The 18,221-nt window shown below is 35.2% G+C and overlaps 1 protein-coding gene across 2 annotated transcripts; it reads right to left on the bottom strand.

The window, feature by feature from the left end:
• Positions 1 to 3,285: 3,285 nt before the first annotated feature.
• LOC110458131 lies at positions 3,286 to 17,988 on the bottom strand. 2 transcript variants are annotated; one of them, XM_021509707.1, is made up of 5 exons: positions 17,894 to 17,988; positions 12,082 to 15,724; positions 11,730 to 11,773; positions 10,413 to 10,581; positions 3,286 to 9,708 (listed from the first exon to the last, which is right to left on the bottom strand). In XM_021509707.1, exons 2-5 carry the CDS (start codon positions 15,542 to 15,544, stop codon positions 9,383 to 9,385), a joined length of 4,002 nt encoding a protein of 1,333 aa, XP_021365382.1. In that variant the 5' UTR covers positions 15,545 to 15,724; positions 17,894 to 17,988; the 3' UTR covers positions 3,286 to 9,382. The 2 variants fall into 2 exon arrangements, with proteins under 2 accessions (XP_021365382.1, XP_021365383.1); XM_021509708.1 differs by having other exon boundaries at positions 3,286 to 9,705.
• Between the last annotated feature and the right edge of the window lie 233 nt (positions 17,989 to 18,221).

Raw genomic sequence — 18,221 nt, 5'->3', positions numbered from 1 at the left:
TTCCTCATACAGTGCCAATATAAAGTAACAAAAATGTATTTCTTTCCAACATTTCTTTTATTTCTTTGATAATAATAAATTGATACTTGGTTCACTTGGAACACAGATCATCTTGATAGTATATCTAGCAAATACTCATTCCTTTAGGATGAGAAAAAATACAAACAGGGTGAATACAACATTCATGTTAATTAAATATCACCAAAAAATAGCTAACGATCAATAAATAGGCATGACACGATCAAACAATGACGTCATAAATGGTGAGGACTTGTAATTACAACATCAATAGAAATAGCTCTTAATTACATCAAGTGGGCATCTATTTATAGTCTATAGAAAGTCTATTTATAGATATTATCAATATGAAATGAACAACACGATTGACACAACATCAAATAAACATATTCAGATGAAAACAAACACGATTTCAAAATATATAACATATTGTAGAACACAGTCCACAACAATCATGCATCCCTAGGCCTACTTCTTCAGGCTTTCCTTGACTTATGGAATTTCCTTTACTATGATTTTCTGTTAAATCATCAACTGAAATTATTAAAACAAATTCCTTCTTTCAGATTTTTCCTTCTTTTCAGCAATGCACTCTCTTTCAACATTTGATCCCGTTGTAATACATCCTGGATATCCAGGGGTAAGTTACGCTCAATTTCACTCTCTGCACCCCTGGAATATGTAATGACAAAATTGAAGTCGGGTGTCGCTCCTATGTAATCTTTAAAGGACAGGTATCATCATAGTCCATTGGTCAGGTTTCTTTACCAGAGACCAATCAAATAGCTAGCCGTGTGCCTTCGATTTTGCTATGACATATTCCAGGGGTGCAGAGAGGTTACGTGAGCATAACCCCTGGCGTATGAGGAGGGTTGTAATCTGACACATATAACATTCTTTGTGGCTTGTTTACAAGATTAATCGTTTTCGGATAGCACCCTACAAATCGTTATAACAACAAGTTAATTGTGACCCTATTTCAACCCCAATGTTTTTTTTTTCTCTCTAAATGTATAAAACATCTTAAGAACAAAACACTTGTGTTCACAGCAATAAAAATATTCAGTGCTTACCACAATATGACTATTCCTTTAAATGAATAATCAGACACTGGTAATTCATTTTCAAAATAACAAATTCCTTTCCTTATCTGCGTGTAATCAAGAAAACATAAACCTATCAGTTAATGTATGCTGCAAAGTGTTTGTCATAATCTAATCTCAATCTGTTTTTTGTCCTTTTTATTTATGATCAGGAAGAATTAAAAAAAATACACCATTCATCTTGTTTGTTTGTCTGTTTGTGTTTCACGTCCTATTAACAGCTACATCTGTATGGTCATTTAAGGAGGAGCCAGATTTTATTGGTGTATCCGCGGAGTTCCCAGAGAATAACAACCGACCTACAGCCAGTACCTGGTGACTGCCCCACGTAGGTCTCGAACCCGCGACCCAGTGGTGGAGGGCTAGTGGTAACAGAATGTCAGACGCCTTAACCACTTGACCACCGTGGCCCCTACAAGTATTATATTAAAAATAAAGATCAAAATAATTTCTTAGTGAAAATTAATAGTGCCAATGAAGAGCAAACCACTGGAGAAAATATCTTTGTAGAAAATAACTTGGTACAGGTACTTGTTATATTTTAACCACATATCAATTAACAGGCAGTTCAAAGTTGTTCATCTTCACAGTATCGTTTTTTCACCCATTTTTATCCGCTTAGTTTTTCATTTCGCCAAGTGAAAATAAATAATAGTGAAAACAATATAAAGTAAGGGAGGTTGAAGAACAAAGCTTCAACAAACTCAACGTTTAACTATATAGGTAGTGATTTCCTATGACAAACGTGGACATTAAAATTAGATGAATAAACCCATAACTACAACACTAAACAAGGAACTTTTGTTTACATGAATAAATAACTATGCAGTTAACAGACCCATAATTTAATTTATGTATCATTCAATATAATGAAAGGTAATTTGGAGGAACAAAAAACAAATATCGTCTTTTTGATTACATACCATTTACCAGGAAATTTTTCCCCTGTAGCTTAATTTTTATCTTTTTCGCCCGCCGTAATGACAGCAAATGTATCATTAAGCGAACATAAGTACACAACATATCATATACATTGTAACTAAATGTGGAGGGGGAAACTGACATTGGGCGATTATGGATTTTACCATCAAAGGGAGAAAGTTTGACTGGACGAACATTTCCCGGGGATACATTAGCTCTGTTAGTTACTTTAATTTCAATACTGTAATACCTATTTCTAATGACATTTCAAACAATATACATTGTGTTTGTGACAAAGCAGAATTAATGACGGAAACATTGATATTCCTCTCTTCGGATTTATACCGAGTAAATATTCAAAATTTAAATCTATTTCCATCCGACTGAATTTAAACACGATGTAAGCAGTTTACAGTATGGTTGGTATTGAGCAAAATAAATATTTTGATTTTTTCTATTAGCCTGTAAGAGCACATGATGTATGGTAACTCATATAAGAATCTGACAATACCTTTCTCTCACCAAATACATTAATCTGATATAGCAACTTTCAGTTCAGTGTAAATCAAGAAATGATGCAAGATTTCCCTTTATAAGTCATTTTATATCACCCACCATGAAATTTATGAAAACAAATTGCACAGGTATTTTTGTGCCCTATATACAACTTATCACCTCCTTTCTCTAACTAGATGTATCATACACAGGCAAAATTCCTTGAGGTAAATTTGACCTGCAACAATCTTTACCAGAAATTTACTGGAGGTTCAGGTCGATTTCAGGTAGAACTTAGGTCAGGTTTTTGTCTTTTTTTTGCCATTTTCAGGTAACACTGACCTGAAAATTTGACATAAAATGGACATGAATTTATATCAAGAAATTCTGACTGCATCTCTTTGAGTGTGATTTAAGGATAAAATGAAACAAACTTTCTCTCAATGACTATACATGTACATGTATAACTTTCAATGTGATTTAGATAAAAAAATCAATAAACATAAACTAATACCTATAATGATTTTGCACACAAAACAATAAATACAAAATTCATTAAACAAAGTCTGCTGCTGTTAATGTAAATTGAACCATTTTTTTATTTCCCTAAAAAATCAATCGAAGTCGAAAAATATGAGTAACCTTTTTATATAAGGTATCTGTATCTTCTTTGTTCTCTGTTCCACAATTATTTCCAAATCTGAGGAAACAAAGTTTAATAAATTAATTAATAAAGACATGTAGATAACCTATTATCAAATAGCGTGCGCACAACTGTGCAATTGAAGATGATTCTGATGTGTGATAAAACATCCACATTTGTGCAATACCGTCACATCAGTTGACGGATGTTACGGAATGGGAAAAATCTGGAAGGCATATGTGTTTAATATTCAATAAGTATATTCTGCACTTTTCTAATTCTTCAATACATATTACACATTATAACAATGACTATGAAATTTTCAATAATAAGGTTGTATTGCCAGGTAATGTGTATGATCGTATCTATAAACAAAGGTGTCAATTAAGGCTGTTTAAACTATTTTGGTACGTCATGTGACTGTTACTGCTACACAAATAGATAACAATAAAATCCAGCTGAAATATTACAACATCCTTGAATCAGAAAAGATACTTTTGAATAGGATATCATATCTATTCTCAGGCCATTCCTTAATATATATATCAACCGCGATACCTCAATAACAACTGTGCGGTAGCTATTGCACAGATGTGCGCACACTATCATTGCATTTTCTTTCATTCTGGGCACACCACACATCGTGTAACGTAGTTCAATCCCACAACCGTGAAACCTGGATTTCAAGAATGACATGATTACTCTTGGCATGACCAATGTGTAGTACTTATGATGACGATAAATTGCTCTACAAATTTGAATATGATTGTGACACCGGGATTTTGTAGATTTCAGCTCTCTAAAGGTACACAGCCTCTTCATGTAGGAAAGCTTTCAAGAATTATTTCTATGAAAACAGGAGAAAAAGTACCAATGTTAGATATTTTTCAGGCCCTGAATGAAAATAATTAAAATTCATGGTTGTTATTCTATTGCTCTGACAGATTGAGCTGCCTTGTCATCTGTTCAAACTTTTCTACAGTTATATCCAAACAGAAGCTAAGGGGAGGTAACTGCATATATGTAAAAACATATAGTGCTGTTGTATAGGGATGCTGAAGTCAGACTTTAGAAATTATACACTTTATACAAAACAATGCATGTCATACAAGCTTTAATTTGATCTTGTGTATTAAAGGGCTATCCAATTATTGTTTAGGGTTCCAGGGTGTATACTCTACTGACAAATAACTACACACTTTGCAAAAAGTTTCTGTATAAAATACATGAACTATTCAACTCCTGAAAATCTTGTTCAACCCTGATAAATTAATTTTAAAAAGACACATTTTCAATTAGTGTAAGTGTCGTTTACCAGACATCCCCTTTAAAACAATATGTCTGAAAATCAATTCATGTATGTGATGTCATTACTGTTTTTGAAGTTAAACCAAATAACTAGTAAAATATGTATCATGGGGGAATAGCCTAATTATTGTTTATTTTTTACTTTAATCTAAAAATGAAGGTAGTACATGTAATACATGTTTCATTTTTTTCTTTCTTATATAAATGAATATTCAATGTTACCAAAGGAAAATATGCATAGTTCGAAAAGCGAAGACCACATGATAACACACCACATTTGTGTACAGTAAACATTGTCAGCCTCAGTAGCACCTCACTGGTCTGGACAGCGACACTTTGAATTCTGAAGTTAATTACTCTGTTCCGAGACAGAAGTAAGGGGTATCGGAATTTACATATATTTCAACTATCTTTGAAACCCAAGTTTTGCCTCCATCATAAGTTTTCTTTACAAGAACTACTGCTTAGGAAATTCAGCATCTGATATGAAATTATATGTAGCTTCCACCATCTTTTTTTCTACATTTAAAAATAATGAAGACTTATCAACACATCCATTGTTTAACCCAAATTTTGTAAACAATAACACCATATCAACTGATTTGTGACTTACAGCATGAAAATATATACATCATTTATAACGCAAAAGAAAAAGAAAAAGACAAAAAAAGACAAAACAAATAAACAAAACAAAATGAAATCTTACCAGTTATACTTAATTAATATACATGTATTCCATAATATTTTCCTCCAATTGTTTGATGTATCTACAATATATTTTGTATACCAGTTTGTCTAGCACAACCAGTGAAATGTTATGGATGATGTTTTGATGACTTTGGCACGGTATTAAAGCTGACAGTGCAAGTTAAAAAGCTTTCAATTGAAATTTGAAATTTGAAAAAAAAATCCCAGTTTTGAGATCTTCCCCAGTGACAATCTATTCCGACGGTCATATCTAAGGAATTCGGAAGAGATGGGGAATGTCTCAAAAACAGATTTTTTTTAAATCTCGATTGAAAACTTTGGGAACTTGCACCGCCAGATTTAAGGATATCTTCTCTGTCACCTTCGTCAGATTTTTTTCTTTCTGATGAGGTGATAGGGTACATATCATACTTAAGTCATAGAAACAACCCACAAGTCCCTACTTAACCCTTTTTCAGTACAAATTTATGTAGAAATTTAATACTTCCCCAAAAACTATTTATGTACTAAAATACAAATTTGCGTAGAAGTAATGATTATAATGCTTTTGTAAACAAGTTATTTGTTCAGGAATTAATGATATTTATGCTGTACTGCAAGTACATAGCATGTATTGTAGAAAAAACATTGATTTATACATCTATAACTTAAGCTTACATTTAAATCATTAAACTAAACTACAGTAAACAAGCACCATATTTAACTGATAAACATATAAAACAAAAACCTGTCCCATTTGATGGGCCCACAAACATTTATATTCTCCTTCAAACTGAAGACCGTAACCCAGGAACATTTTTGTGCACCTTAAAATAATATTTTCAAAAGGCTCTTGAAGAGGTATTGAAACCTGGCTATCTACTGTATGTGTTATTTCAGTGATCTCCATGATGAGTCACTAGGGTTAAGGTACTATCTCGACAGATTTGGGTATAACATGATTTACTTTCATTGGAATTAGCTTTGTCAAACATTAAATGCGCTATGCCATACATTTTAAGTTTTATCACAAATTTAACAGAACACAGGGAAAAAAAGGGAAAATAACAAAAATAAAAAGGTTACAATCTAAATAAATAATACTGATTTGGATAAATGTTGAAAAATAAGAAAATGAAAACTGATGATAATTAATGAGCAAATGAAGAATTTTAAATTCTGGAATGGCAATATTTCTTAATTAAGGAAGTATATGTTTTGACTTATATTTGTTTGGGTTATACAACACATTTAAGGATCCCTGTACCACTGCCAAAAACTGGTAATAAGTTTAGGAACCTGTTTTTTCCAACATGAATATGTTTTGATAAATCATTCTAAACAGAAAACCACACCTTCTGGGACTTTTATGAGAAGTAATATAGATAAAGAATCAGAGGATAATCAACAATACTGTTTCAGAGTGAAAATTTGTGTGACTAGACCAGGTTTCGAACCCTGGACTTCGGATGGTTGTGCTATCGCTCTATCCAAATTAGCTACCTTGTCATCGGAAATGTGCTGGGCAAACTGTTCTACAGGAAAAACCACAGAGCAGTGGGACCGGGATCCTTAATATATATTCTTACTATAGTTTGATAATCTTACATATACAAAGTGAACAAATGTCAATATTTATAAAAACAAATAATGTAAAAAAAAAAAATGAACCTCCAAAATCCTTACATTTTGTTTATCTACTCAAAACCGATATCTCTTCAAACAGCTATGTGCTATATGACATGATCACTATAAAAAATACGCTACAGTGTCTCTTTCAGATTTGACAAATTAGTTTCACATAAATATTTCAGGTGAGATTGAGCTTTGTAAGTCTGAGATTCTAATGCTGAATGCCACATTTTGGTGAATATCATTTTGTTTTTTGACAAAAGACACACGAAACTTAAAAGAAAATTTGTCTAGAAGCAAACCAAAAGACAATGTCTAGATTTTTTCATGAAATTTATATTGTTACTTAATAATACCTGTGTGCAAGACTTAGTTGTTTGTTTGTCAGCAACAAGGTGCCAGTACATAGCCTATGGCAATAAAAATACACAGATTCATTTAAAGGATGACAAGGGCATGATAAAGTTGTCTTACACGTAATCATAAAATTCAGATATTTGCCATATTCAAATTTAGTAACATGCAAATTAAGTACAAATGCACAAATGCTGTGTATGCAGTAACATGGTCCATTTAATTAATAGACAAAACTTTGGTACATATAAATGCATTATTATCACTACCCCAACATTTTCATAATGAACTATTCCAACCATTAAATTGGAAGAGTTCAAATGAGTTTTCAGGGGTAAATGAATTAAGTGATCTTTTTCTAACACTTACAGTATATTTGAACAAATAGATATGTTTGACAGTAAATGTCACTTTGTCACTTATTTGACAAGTAGATGATTTTCAGAAATGGGATCACTTTGGAAAAGGTTTCCACACAAACAGCAAACTTTGGTATATTTTGGCTTGAATGCTTTTAATACTACATATTTAACTGTTATTGTTTATTTTATTATTATAATGAATATAAAGAGCAAAGCATATAATCTTAATTTGGACACCATCAACTTGAATGTAGTATATTGGTCTAACGTGTTATACTGACTTTAAATTGAAAATGTTATCAACTATTACGGTTTGAGAATTTCTTTTAATAAACTCCAGATGTTTCTATATAACTACTTACTCAGAAATAAATAGGATTTAAATGATGTACAGTAGGGAAATGATTTCTGGATTTAAATCATGTTTACCTAAAAAGTGACTTATAAGATTAGGGGAAAAAATCCTGATTTTATTTTCTGTAACAAATTATGCATTTGGCAACACATTTACATCAGGTCTATTAATCCTAAACATTAAGTACAGTGCCTTCAGACAAAATCACAACTATTTGGTTTCCTCTATATTCATAATCAATAAATATAGCTTTTAAACTCTTACCTGTAAAATTCAACATATGAATACCGTTTCTATAAATAAATATACTTCATACATCAAAAGTCCCCTTCAACTGATGCGTTCTTAATACCAAAGTTTGACAATGATCGGTAAAACTATCACTTCACCAATAACTTCAAAATGTTATCCTTGTCATTCTATGCTTAGTGCATTGTGTTGTCTATATCATTTCTGAAGTAAAATTACTGAGATGGCGACACAGGGTTAGACACTAACTATCTGTGAATGCTAGGTCACATGACCTAGCGTCACATGACCAGTTGAACAGATAATTTGCTAGTCCTACTTCAAATAACTAGTCTAATATTTCTTTACGGAAACATCGTCATCAAGAAACATATTTTTTTTTATAATAATTGACTGTGAGAGTAGGGAACACAAGAAGCTACTGCCATAAATATATGAAAAAAATGACAATTATCATCTGATGTATCTATCTTGTAATCCTTTCACCCCTATGTGACTTAAGTAGACTCTACCATGTATTGATCTAGATGAGTCCATTATTGTCTGCATTGGTGAAAGGGTTTAGCAGTTTTCTAAGCGGTACATTCTTATTTTTTAATCTATCTATCAAATGATAACATGTGACTTTGTTTTTTAAACAAGTCCAAATGACCAGTTAGGTTAAGTGATTCACTAGTCCTTGCTGAAATCTACTAGTCTCGGACTAGAGGACTACATCATTGATACTTCAGGGGTTACGCTCACTTTCACTCTCTGCACCCCTGGAATATGTCATAGCAAAATTTAAGGGAGGCGGCTAGCTATTTGATTGGTGTCAGGTAAAAAACCCTGACCAATCACTAGGCCGACACTTGTCCTATGAGGATTGCAGAGGAGCGACGCCTATCTTCAAAGGCAGTAATTATATAAGTTTTACCGTTACGCGACAGCGAGATTCTACTGTTGTACATAAAAGGATCAAACTAGTCATCTCGTCTCATCCACAAGGTGCTGCACACTGAGCCATCAATTTTGCTATGACATATTCCAGGGGTGCAGAGAGTGAAAGTGAGCGTAACCCCTGGATACCGAGGATGAGAGGACTAGTGGTAGAGTTGAACCATGTTAAATGTTTCATCAGCATGTGACACTTATATAAACAACAAAACGTACCCTTAAAGCCATGCAAACACATGAAACAATTTCATCAGGATATCATTTGATTTGAATAATATATTTTTCAGTTTTCCATTCGCTGGGAACATCATTCTTGTATCTAATCTTCTTCCAGGTATTCTACGTAGTACTGTGGGTCTTTGAGATAGTCCTTTATCTGTGTTGGAATAGGCAGTTTGTCTATGTGGTCCCGACGAACTTTCTGTAGGATTTGAAATCGACACATGTGCTGAAGGGACTGCATCTGTTTGTAACGCGAGATTGGATGTAACAAGTGTACAGGCATTGGAGGTGACCCGGGGCCAGATGGGCGGATAAAATACAAGAACTGGCCATTACGCGAGTTCTTCACACACTGCTCAATGAATTCACGGATGGTGGCCTTTCCATGAGAATCAGGCTGGGACCAGAAGCTGAACTTCCCTGCTTGGAGAAAAAAGAAGAAGATAAAAGTCTTTCTGTGTAATAAGTTATCGAGAAAAAACCCAATACTGTTATCTACAGCTTAACTTGATTGACAAAACATTCAGCTGCAAAATTTATACTGAATATTTCAATTATGTGAAGTGATTTTAAGTACTGTTCAATTAAATTTAGGTACTGTTCAGTTAAATTTAGGTACTGTTCAATAAAAGTTAGGTCCTGTTCAATTAAATTTAGGTACTGTTCAATTAAATTTAGGTACTGTTCAATTAAAGTTAGGTACTACTGTTCAATTAAAGTTAGGTACTGTTCAATTAAATTTAGGTACTGTTCAATTAAAGTTAGGTACTGTTCAATTAAAGTTATGTTCAATTAAAGTTAGGTACTGTTCAATTAAATTTAGGTACTGTTCAATTAAAGTTAGGTACTGTTCAATTAAATTTAGGTACTGTTCAATTGAAGTTATAGGTACTGTTCAATTTAAGTTAGGTACTGTTCAATTAAAGTTAGGTCCTGTTCAATTAAATTTAGGTACTGTTCAATTAAAGTTAGGTCCTGTTCAATTAAATTTAGGTACTGTTCAATTGAAGTTATAGGTACAGTCTAATTAAAGTTAGGTACTGTTCAATTAAAGTTAGGTACTGTTCAATTAAAGTTAGGTCCTGTTCAATTAAAGTTAGGCACTGTTCAATTTAATTAAAAGCTACCTTTGTGATGTTCAATACGTGTGTGGTGGACCCGCCCCTGCATGTTGAAGGAGAGACTGAGGATGTAGCGGTCATCGGAACTGTCCCTCACCAGGAAAGAGCCGTCTGGTTTGTTCATCAGTTTGATCTCTGCTTCATCCCAACTCAGCGGCCCCCAATACCAACCACACTGTATGTCACAAATAATAGACAGGTCATAAATCCCACAGACAACACATGGATAAATATCACTGTTAATAACGTGGAAAGCTGGAAGTCAGAATCCATATGAAATAATTTTCTGCCAGAGCTTAAATACAAACAATTGATTAAAATAATATAATTCACGATTAACACACACATTTCTAGTTAATAGAAAATACCAAATTCAAATCCTAAGCACATGTGCTTGTCTGGAATCTCCAATCTTTTCTTTAAATTTTTATTCAGAAATGGATTAGGAATACATACGGTGAATTGAATTGATTATAGAGTTCATTAATATACAGTTATGAATAACAAAATAAATTGGGATATGTCGGGCGGCTGCCAAACAGAAGCTGTACAATTTTATGAAATGACAGAGCCAATGTGAATCCCCCACCAAAATATCTCGAAAAATGATCAAGGCTAGGTTGGAGTGGGACATATTTCATGCCAGGCAAGAGAAAATTTTCATTGTATACTGTGAAAAAATATAGTAGATGGACAAGGGACTTGTAAAATTTTTGAAGTATGTGCGTGGGTACATACTTCAAGTATTCTCCCTTCTATAGGTAACAAGGAGGAGTTTTCTGACTTACAGTAACTTCCTCAAGCTAAAAAAAATATTCATAACATTGATGAATTAAAGTGTAGGTTTTGCCAACTCTCCCTATGCTGACTGGTCATATGAAGACTCCTGATTTTGGACCCTTCAACTCAGTATTTTCAACCATGAATTTGCTAAACTATTTCTATGTTTTACGATCTAATGATTTCATCTGAAAGATCAACTCATAATACAGGTATGTCATTTTAACTGGTTATTTTGTCTCTAGGGGGGTATATACAGCACTATACACATTTTATTGATATTTTAATTTGAGCAGGCAGAATCTCCCCCATGGCATTTTTAAAAAGTTGGCAAGTAATATGAAGTATATATATATGCTGTTTTCTATTTATCATATCTGTTTTCAAACATTCAAATTTTGAACAACTATAATTCCGGACGCTCCCCATACCATAAAAATGTCCGTCACAATTTCTGACAGAAATATCATAATATAATTTAATGTGTTGGTATTCTTAACCTTAAAATATAAACTGTATGAACACAGTAGGCTATATACTTACATCTTTAAGTTGGCGCATGCTTTCCATGAAGTCTCGTTGGCTTTCTGAAATGATACATTTAAATCCCCAGAATCTTTAATACGAATTAACAAATACAAAATTAAATATTCCCTAGGATATCAAATACAAATTTACAAATACAAAATATTTCTCTATCTCAAACTGTAAAATATTTTCAAAGGAAAACAATTAGTGTCATTTGAATATATTATAAGTGATATATAAATTAACATACAGTTGCCTATTGATTGCCAGGTACTCATTATATATGTATATACATGATCCTTTTCCAAAAACTTTGAACTTGATCTTCAATTTTTTTTTTTAAATATGATTGAATTTGATTCCTTACCTTCCTCTGGATTAGTCCTTGGGATTACAGCCGGAGGTCGCGAGTCAAGACGCTTCATAAAGTCTTCATCCCTTCTATTCTGAAAAGATGACACTTCCACAGAGTATGGTCTGCGCGGTCGTGCTCCATGATTATTGATGTAAGCAGGGTGCATTACGGGATGGCCGTGACGCCGAACATTCACATTTGTTTCCAAATCTTGCTGATCATCATCGTCAACAGTTTCGTAAACATTGCTGCATTGCTGTGTTGAAGGAAGAAGCGAGTGGTCCTGTGTTGAATTGGAGCTGCGTAATTCTGTCGTGTAGTCCTGTGGGGACTGCCAAAGCGATGGTGAAGGAGTATGAAAATGAGACTGATGTTCACGTTCGCCCTCGTAATGAGATTTTGATCTTTTGAGTTCGTTAACACTCATGTGAATGGGTTCAGTTTCAACCCACTGTTCATCGGACATACCTAGTTCAGAAAGAGACATGTGAACAGGCTCAGTGTCCTGGTAGTAATAGTCAGGAAGACGAGCAGACGGACTCAGGGTTGATGCTGAAGAAACTATATCATCACTTGGATCAGAAATGGATTCCGTTTCCTGTTCAGCTGAGTCGGTCTTGAGCGTTTCTGATACGTCTGATGGCGGGTCATAGTCCTGTGAAAGGTTCATACCTTGAATGCCCTCCAGAATTTGGTTGTTTGAATCACATTGAACACTTACACTTCCAGCCATAGACATGGTCATTTCATCTGCAAATGAATCACTCTGAACATCCATGCTTTCTAGCACGGCATCAGCATCATCTTCATATGACACAACACGCTGTTCAATGGATTTCTCACTCAAACAGTCTGTGCTGCCACCTAGACTGTCAATAGAGGGCTCAGTGCTGCCATCTAGACTTGACTCAAAATCCCTCTCACAAAGTGACTGATCGACACTATTATTTTCCAGACCTAGAGTCGACCTGAGACAAGGGGTTGCACACTGGTCAGGGCACTCCCTACCTTTGCTGGGTATTTGTGAGTGAGTATCGTTTGATATTCTAGCATTTCTTTGGTCTTTTATAGTACTATCAGCACACACAGGTTTATTGTTGATGATATGTATGTTAGATTGTTTTTGATTAGTAGCATCTAGCACTGTATTTTGTAAATCTGTTTTAACACTTTGAGAATATCTGCCTGCCCCTCCACTGTTTCTAGTCTCCCCACCACTGATCCTGTGCTCTCCTATGCTGTTTCTATGCTCCACGACACTGTTTCTATACTCCACGACACTGTTTCTATGCTCCACGACACTGTCTCTTTGCTGGCCCAAGCAGTTTTCCGCACTATCAGTTGTCCTTACACTACTGCTTGACTGCACTGATGGCATTTGATCTGATAATAACCCAGTATTTGCTGTTGTGTTTTCAAAGGCAAGCTTTTCCAGACTAGCACTTTGGCAAACTGTCATTTCTTTATAAGAAATTCTTGAACCTGATGAATTTCTTTTTTTAAGAAGCTGATGATCATTTTGGTTGCTATTTTGATCAATTATCTCCCTTTCGACCGTGTGTGGAATTACCTCCCCTTGAACCTTGTATGATGCAACAGCCCTGTCATCTGACCGTCTTAATATGGCACTTGTTATATCCCTCCTCTGTCCTTTTGAATCACTGATAACATCCCAAGGATTCTGATACAAATCATCACTTACTTCCCTTTGTGAAATATGTTCCTTTAAATTATCTATTATCTCCCCTTTCTTCTTCAATTCAAATTGCACGTTTTCACTGTCAGTCACAGATTTGGCACTTTCTGGTGCTATTGTTCTAACATCTCCTGTGAGAATTACTCGTTCATCGTTTTCAAATCGGATAGCTGGTGATGGTTGTTTAGATGTATTGTGAATATACTTGTCAATGTCTGATCTATCGCCATGGATACTGGTATCACATGACCTCAAAATATCATCATCCTCTGACAGCCAGAAACCAGAATCTTGACCGAAGGTGTCAGCTGATTGATTCAAAATTCGGGAAGAGACAGAATCTGTTATGGCACTATCTGCGAGACCTCTGTGGTCTGAAAACATGCTGTTTTCTGCCATTGCACAAGTAGATTCGTTTGATTGGGACTCATTAACACTAGAACTATAACTAGAGTCCACCGAAATTGTATTGACATGTTTATCCTGTGAGTTTTGTCTCTTATTTTGTTGATTTAAATACAAACTATACTTACGTTCCGGAATCGGAGGCACAGACTCCTCTTCAAATTCTCTGTGTTCAATTTGATTATCACCCGTACTTGATCTTTTACCATCTGTATCAAAACTTGTGTTTCCTTCATCAGAATCATTACTTGAAGTTCTATTTGACACATGGCCTGATAACCTCAGTTTTGCCTCGGTTTCCTCCCTTTGAGATTTTTTCCGCATCAATATTTTTGGATTAGCATACAGTTCACTTACTTCATGATCTGGTAGATATGTGTCAGAGTTATAGACCCCTTGTGACCCCCTAGGACAGAGTAAATCCTGTGACCTCCCTGGACTCATATCATAGGTGTTACCTGGACAACTGTTCATCCTCATCGACGGTAGGTTTGAGGGACTAAGGAAGTTATCGTGGTGTGTATAACCTACAGAATTCACACTCTGATAAGCGCTGATGTCAGTGTCACTAACAACTGAAAGAGATTTTGTCACAATGTCCGATGCTCTCATACTGGACGAATTGTCTGACACTAGCGGACTTCCAAGACCACTGTCCAGCATTCCGTAGAATTCGCCAGGGTGTGCCATTTGAGGATGACCAGTGGACTGTGACCGTCGGTGTTGAGGACCTTTCGATCGTTGGCACACAAGTTCTGTCTCAGGCAGGCAAGCACTACCGTTCATTTTCTGCGGCTGATTAAACTGCATTTGCATCTTTCTACGAACTTCATCTAGAGTCTCATAGCCGGGATCCATTTCATCAAAAATATCACCTGTAATGCCCCCACCGTCACTTTCAAGGTCAATAACGTTGGTGTCAGACACTACATACTCATTTGGTACGTTCACTTCTTTACCTAAACAATTTCTTTGTACAGCACTATTGGAATCATACAGCATATCAGACCTTGTTTTCCGTTCATCCTTCTTGTGGCCACCCCGGAACTGTGGGGGTCTTTCAGTGCGCCTGTCTGAGTGAGTCCTCACAACATCTGCAGGTGCAGGCCCCCTTGCTGCTGATCCTTCTTCTTGCAACCTCTGACCTGCAAGATTCTCTTGGCACTGCTGGAAGCGAACTCCTTGGACAGCAGCTTGATTTTCAGGTTGAAGTTCATACCCTTTGCTTTTGAGCCTGAATCGGCGCTTCAGTCTACCTAAAAAGCCACCACTAAAGGAATGAGACGACAGCTTCTGCTGAGCTTTACCATGTGATCCCGAAGAAGGTGGCGCCATTCCTGCAGGCAATGTAGCAGACTTCTTTTGACTGTCCATCCTTCAGTTCCCTGGAACTAGTTGATTAAAGATGGATAGTCTCCCTTGATAGGATGAAAATTATCTCCCTTGTATAGGGAGACCCATGCCCAGGCATGATGCTTTCCCACTCTTTATTCTTTGGATCCATGGATGGAATATTCTTCTTCTTTGTCCAAATTCAGGTTTGATCTGTCATGTCTGTAATAAAAAAAAAATGATCAGTTATTATCAAGGCATTTAATGCTTATGAAAAACATGTATTCTGTCTCTGTCATATTATGCATGTACAGAAAAAACACCATATATATATATTTGATTATTGAAGGATAAGCTACTAAAAGTTACTTTAATGTGAATACAAACTTAAAACTAACATTCCAAAATAAGATTAATACTGTAACAGGAGAGGAAAAATACACGACCAGACCGAGGTTCGAACCCGGGACCCTCCAACTCTAGACAGACGCTCTACCAATTGAGCTACCTGGTCGCCGACGGTCGACCCAGTCCAGTTCGGCTACAATACATTATTCCACTTTTGTTACTTTTGGCACTCCATCTAAGAATAATATTCATGGTATGTGGACTAAGCCAATATTGATCAACAATAAATCTACAGGCACTGGATGTCGAGCTAATGAACAAAAATGCAAGGCCCTGTGTCAACTAATGCATGCCTTGAAGTCTAAGTAATTTCTAAGAGTTTTATAATCATAAGCTGTTGACTTGCAACTTACAATTTGACAGTAATTTTGACGAGTTCTACAGCATGGGTGTTCAATTTAACATTATACATGGAAGTCAAACACAACACAGGCCTACTTTCAAAAGCCGTCCTCATGGCAAACCGCGCCAGCAGCTATAATATGTTAATCTTCTCATAAAGGGTGTCATGTCTTTTCGCCCTAATTCCTGTTTGCCCTGGGTTGTTTCACACTTTTAAGATGTGTATGGCTAGAATACAGTTTCATTTGAAATTTTCGTAAGTCTCCTTTGGTCTTATTTTTGTCATTAAGACTTGTTAGATTCTTACTGTCAACCAGATCTGCACATGTACATACAATGTCGCATACACCTGCATAAAACTCTTCCGCCAACATAAGTGTGTGTGAAGCATGAAAACAGTTATTTTTTCAATCCATGAAAAACATTTTAAATGATTTATATAACTTAAAAATATATATCTACTGTATATATTAGGGCAAAACTTAGTAAATCAGGTTGTGTTGTGATTGAACCTCCATATTCTTATCCAAATTCTACTCCTACATCGTAACATATATGTATATAAATTAATAACTGATGATGCGTACACCTTTTGTTAACTTACTTAGGTAATAGGTTACTATAATATATTACCACATACCTAGCGGTTAGGTATGTGGTAACATATTATTATGAGTAAGTGCTAAGTTTATAGATAATATTAAAAGTCTTCGTGGCAAAAAATAATGGAAAACATCATAATGTTTGAGTTTCTGTATCCAAAAGTTTGTATTTACTCAACCTTGGTTAACCTACTTAGGTTATAGGTTATCAATTTAAACTGAACTGCAAGAAGAACGTGTTCTTGTCATGCACTTATCTATGAATTTGTATGTAACGACATTAGATTTTCTGTTGTGCCTCAGGATATAAGATAATTAAGGACCCCGTCTAGAATAACGTGTTGTGTTTCTAGCTATCAGGGATAGACACTAACTTTTTTTTGTTTGGTAGTCCACAGGACTAGTTGAATAAATTGTATTACTAGTCCTTCGTCAATGTAACTAGTCCAAGATTTCCTGATCAGGAAACATCGCGATATAGAGCACAAAACATCAAAAGTAATCGATTGTAGAGGACTTCAAATGTCTACTGCCATAAAAATATGGGGAAGTTTTAGGTAAATTTTGACGATTATCATGCAATTTATCTTATTTCGAGCAGTTTTCTAAATTTTAGAAAGTAATATTCTTGATAAATCATATTTTTCACAAGTCCAAAGGACCAGTTAGGGTAGGTGATTCACTAGTCCTTGCTGAAATATACTAGTCCAAGACTAGCGGACTAAAGTTAGTGTCGACCCTGGCTATTATTACGAACGCTTAAATATTATAGTGTGGCCATGTCACGAGTTGTGTCTGGTATATAACCAATTCTATACCCAAATAATTGTCACTCTTTAATTGGGTGTATGCGTACCGAAGTACATCCGGATTTTGTGTTCTGTACTGGCACGGACTTAGATTTATATAACAATTCCGTGGTACTGGATCATAACGCGATTCGTCATTCGTGGTCTACGTCCAAAACAAAACTAGCAACACTTTCAAGACACATGACTGTACGACACCAAGATATATTATATAGAAAGTGAGTGCTTACTAAGAGAGAAGTGAACAACGTGTATGTATCCGCTGTTTTGACAGCTCCTGTTTCGGAATGTTCACTCCTGTTGGGAATTGATACTTGATGCTTCTTGGAACAGGAAGTGGAAATTTATGCCGTAGTAATGAGGTTGAGTACATTTTACGAAATCGAAATATTACATAGTAATTAAACGAAACGAGTCTCGGTGGCCGCCATCAAAATCGCTCATTCAGTGGTTATTTTAAAGAAAATAAGTGTTAGCATCATGAATCATGTATGACGTAAAATGTCCACATCATTTTTATAATTTTGATGACAGCTACGATAAGGTACAATATCGACC

The sequence above is a fragment of the Mizuhopecten yessoensis genome, unplaced genomic scaffold (assembly GCF_002113885.1).
Source record: "Mizuhopecten yessoensis strain PY_sf001 unplaced genomic scaffold, ASM211388v2 scaffold9433, whole genome shotgun sequence".
In the NCBI taxonomy this organism is placed as follows: domain Eukaryota; kingdom Metazoa; phylum Mollusca; class Bivalvia; order Pectinida; family Pectinidae; genus Mizuhopecten; species Mizuhopecten yessoensis.
This window is presented reverse-complemented; position numbering and strand designations above follow the sequence as displayed.

Excerpts from the sequence above, each read along its gene's own strand:
- LOC110458131 (XM_021509707.1), bottom strand. The coding sequence starts at position 15,544 with ATGGACAGTCAAAAGAAGTCTGCTACATTGCCTGCAGGAATGGCGCCA. Across the intron at positions 11,774-12,081 it reads AAGGACTAATCCAGAGGAAG|AAAGCCAACGAGACTTCATG; the intron begins GTAAGGAATCAA and ends GTATCATTTCAG. Across the intron at positions 10,582-11,729 it reads GCATGCGCCAACTTAAAGAT|TGTGGTTGGTATTGGGGGCC; the intron begins GTAAGTATATAG and ends TGTGACATACAG.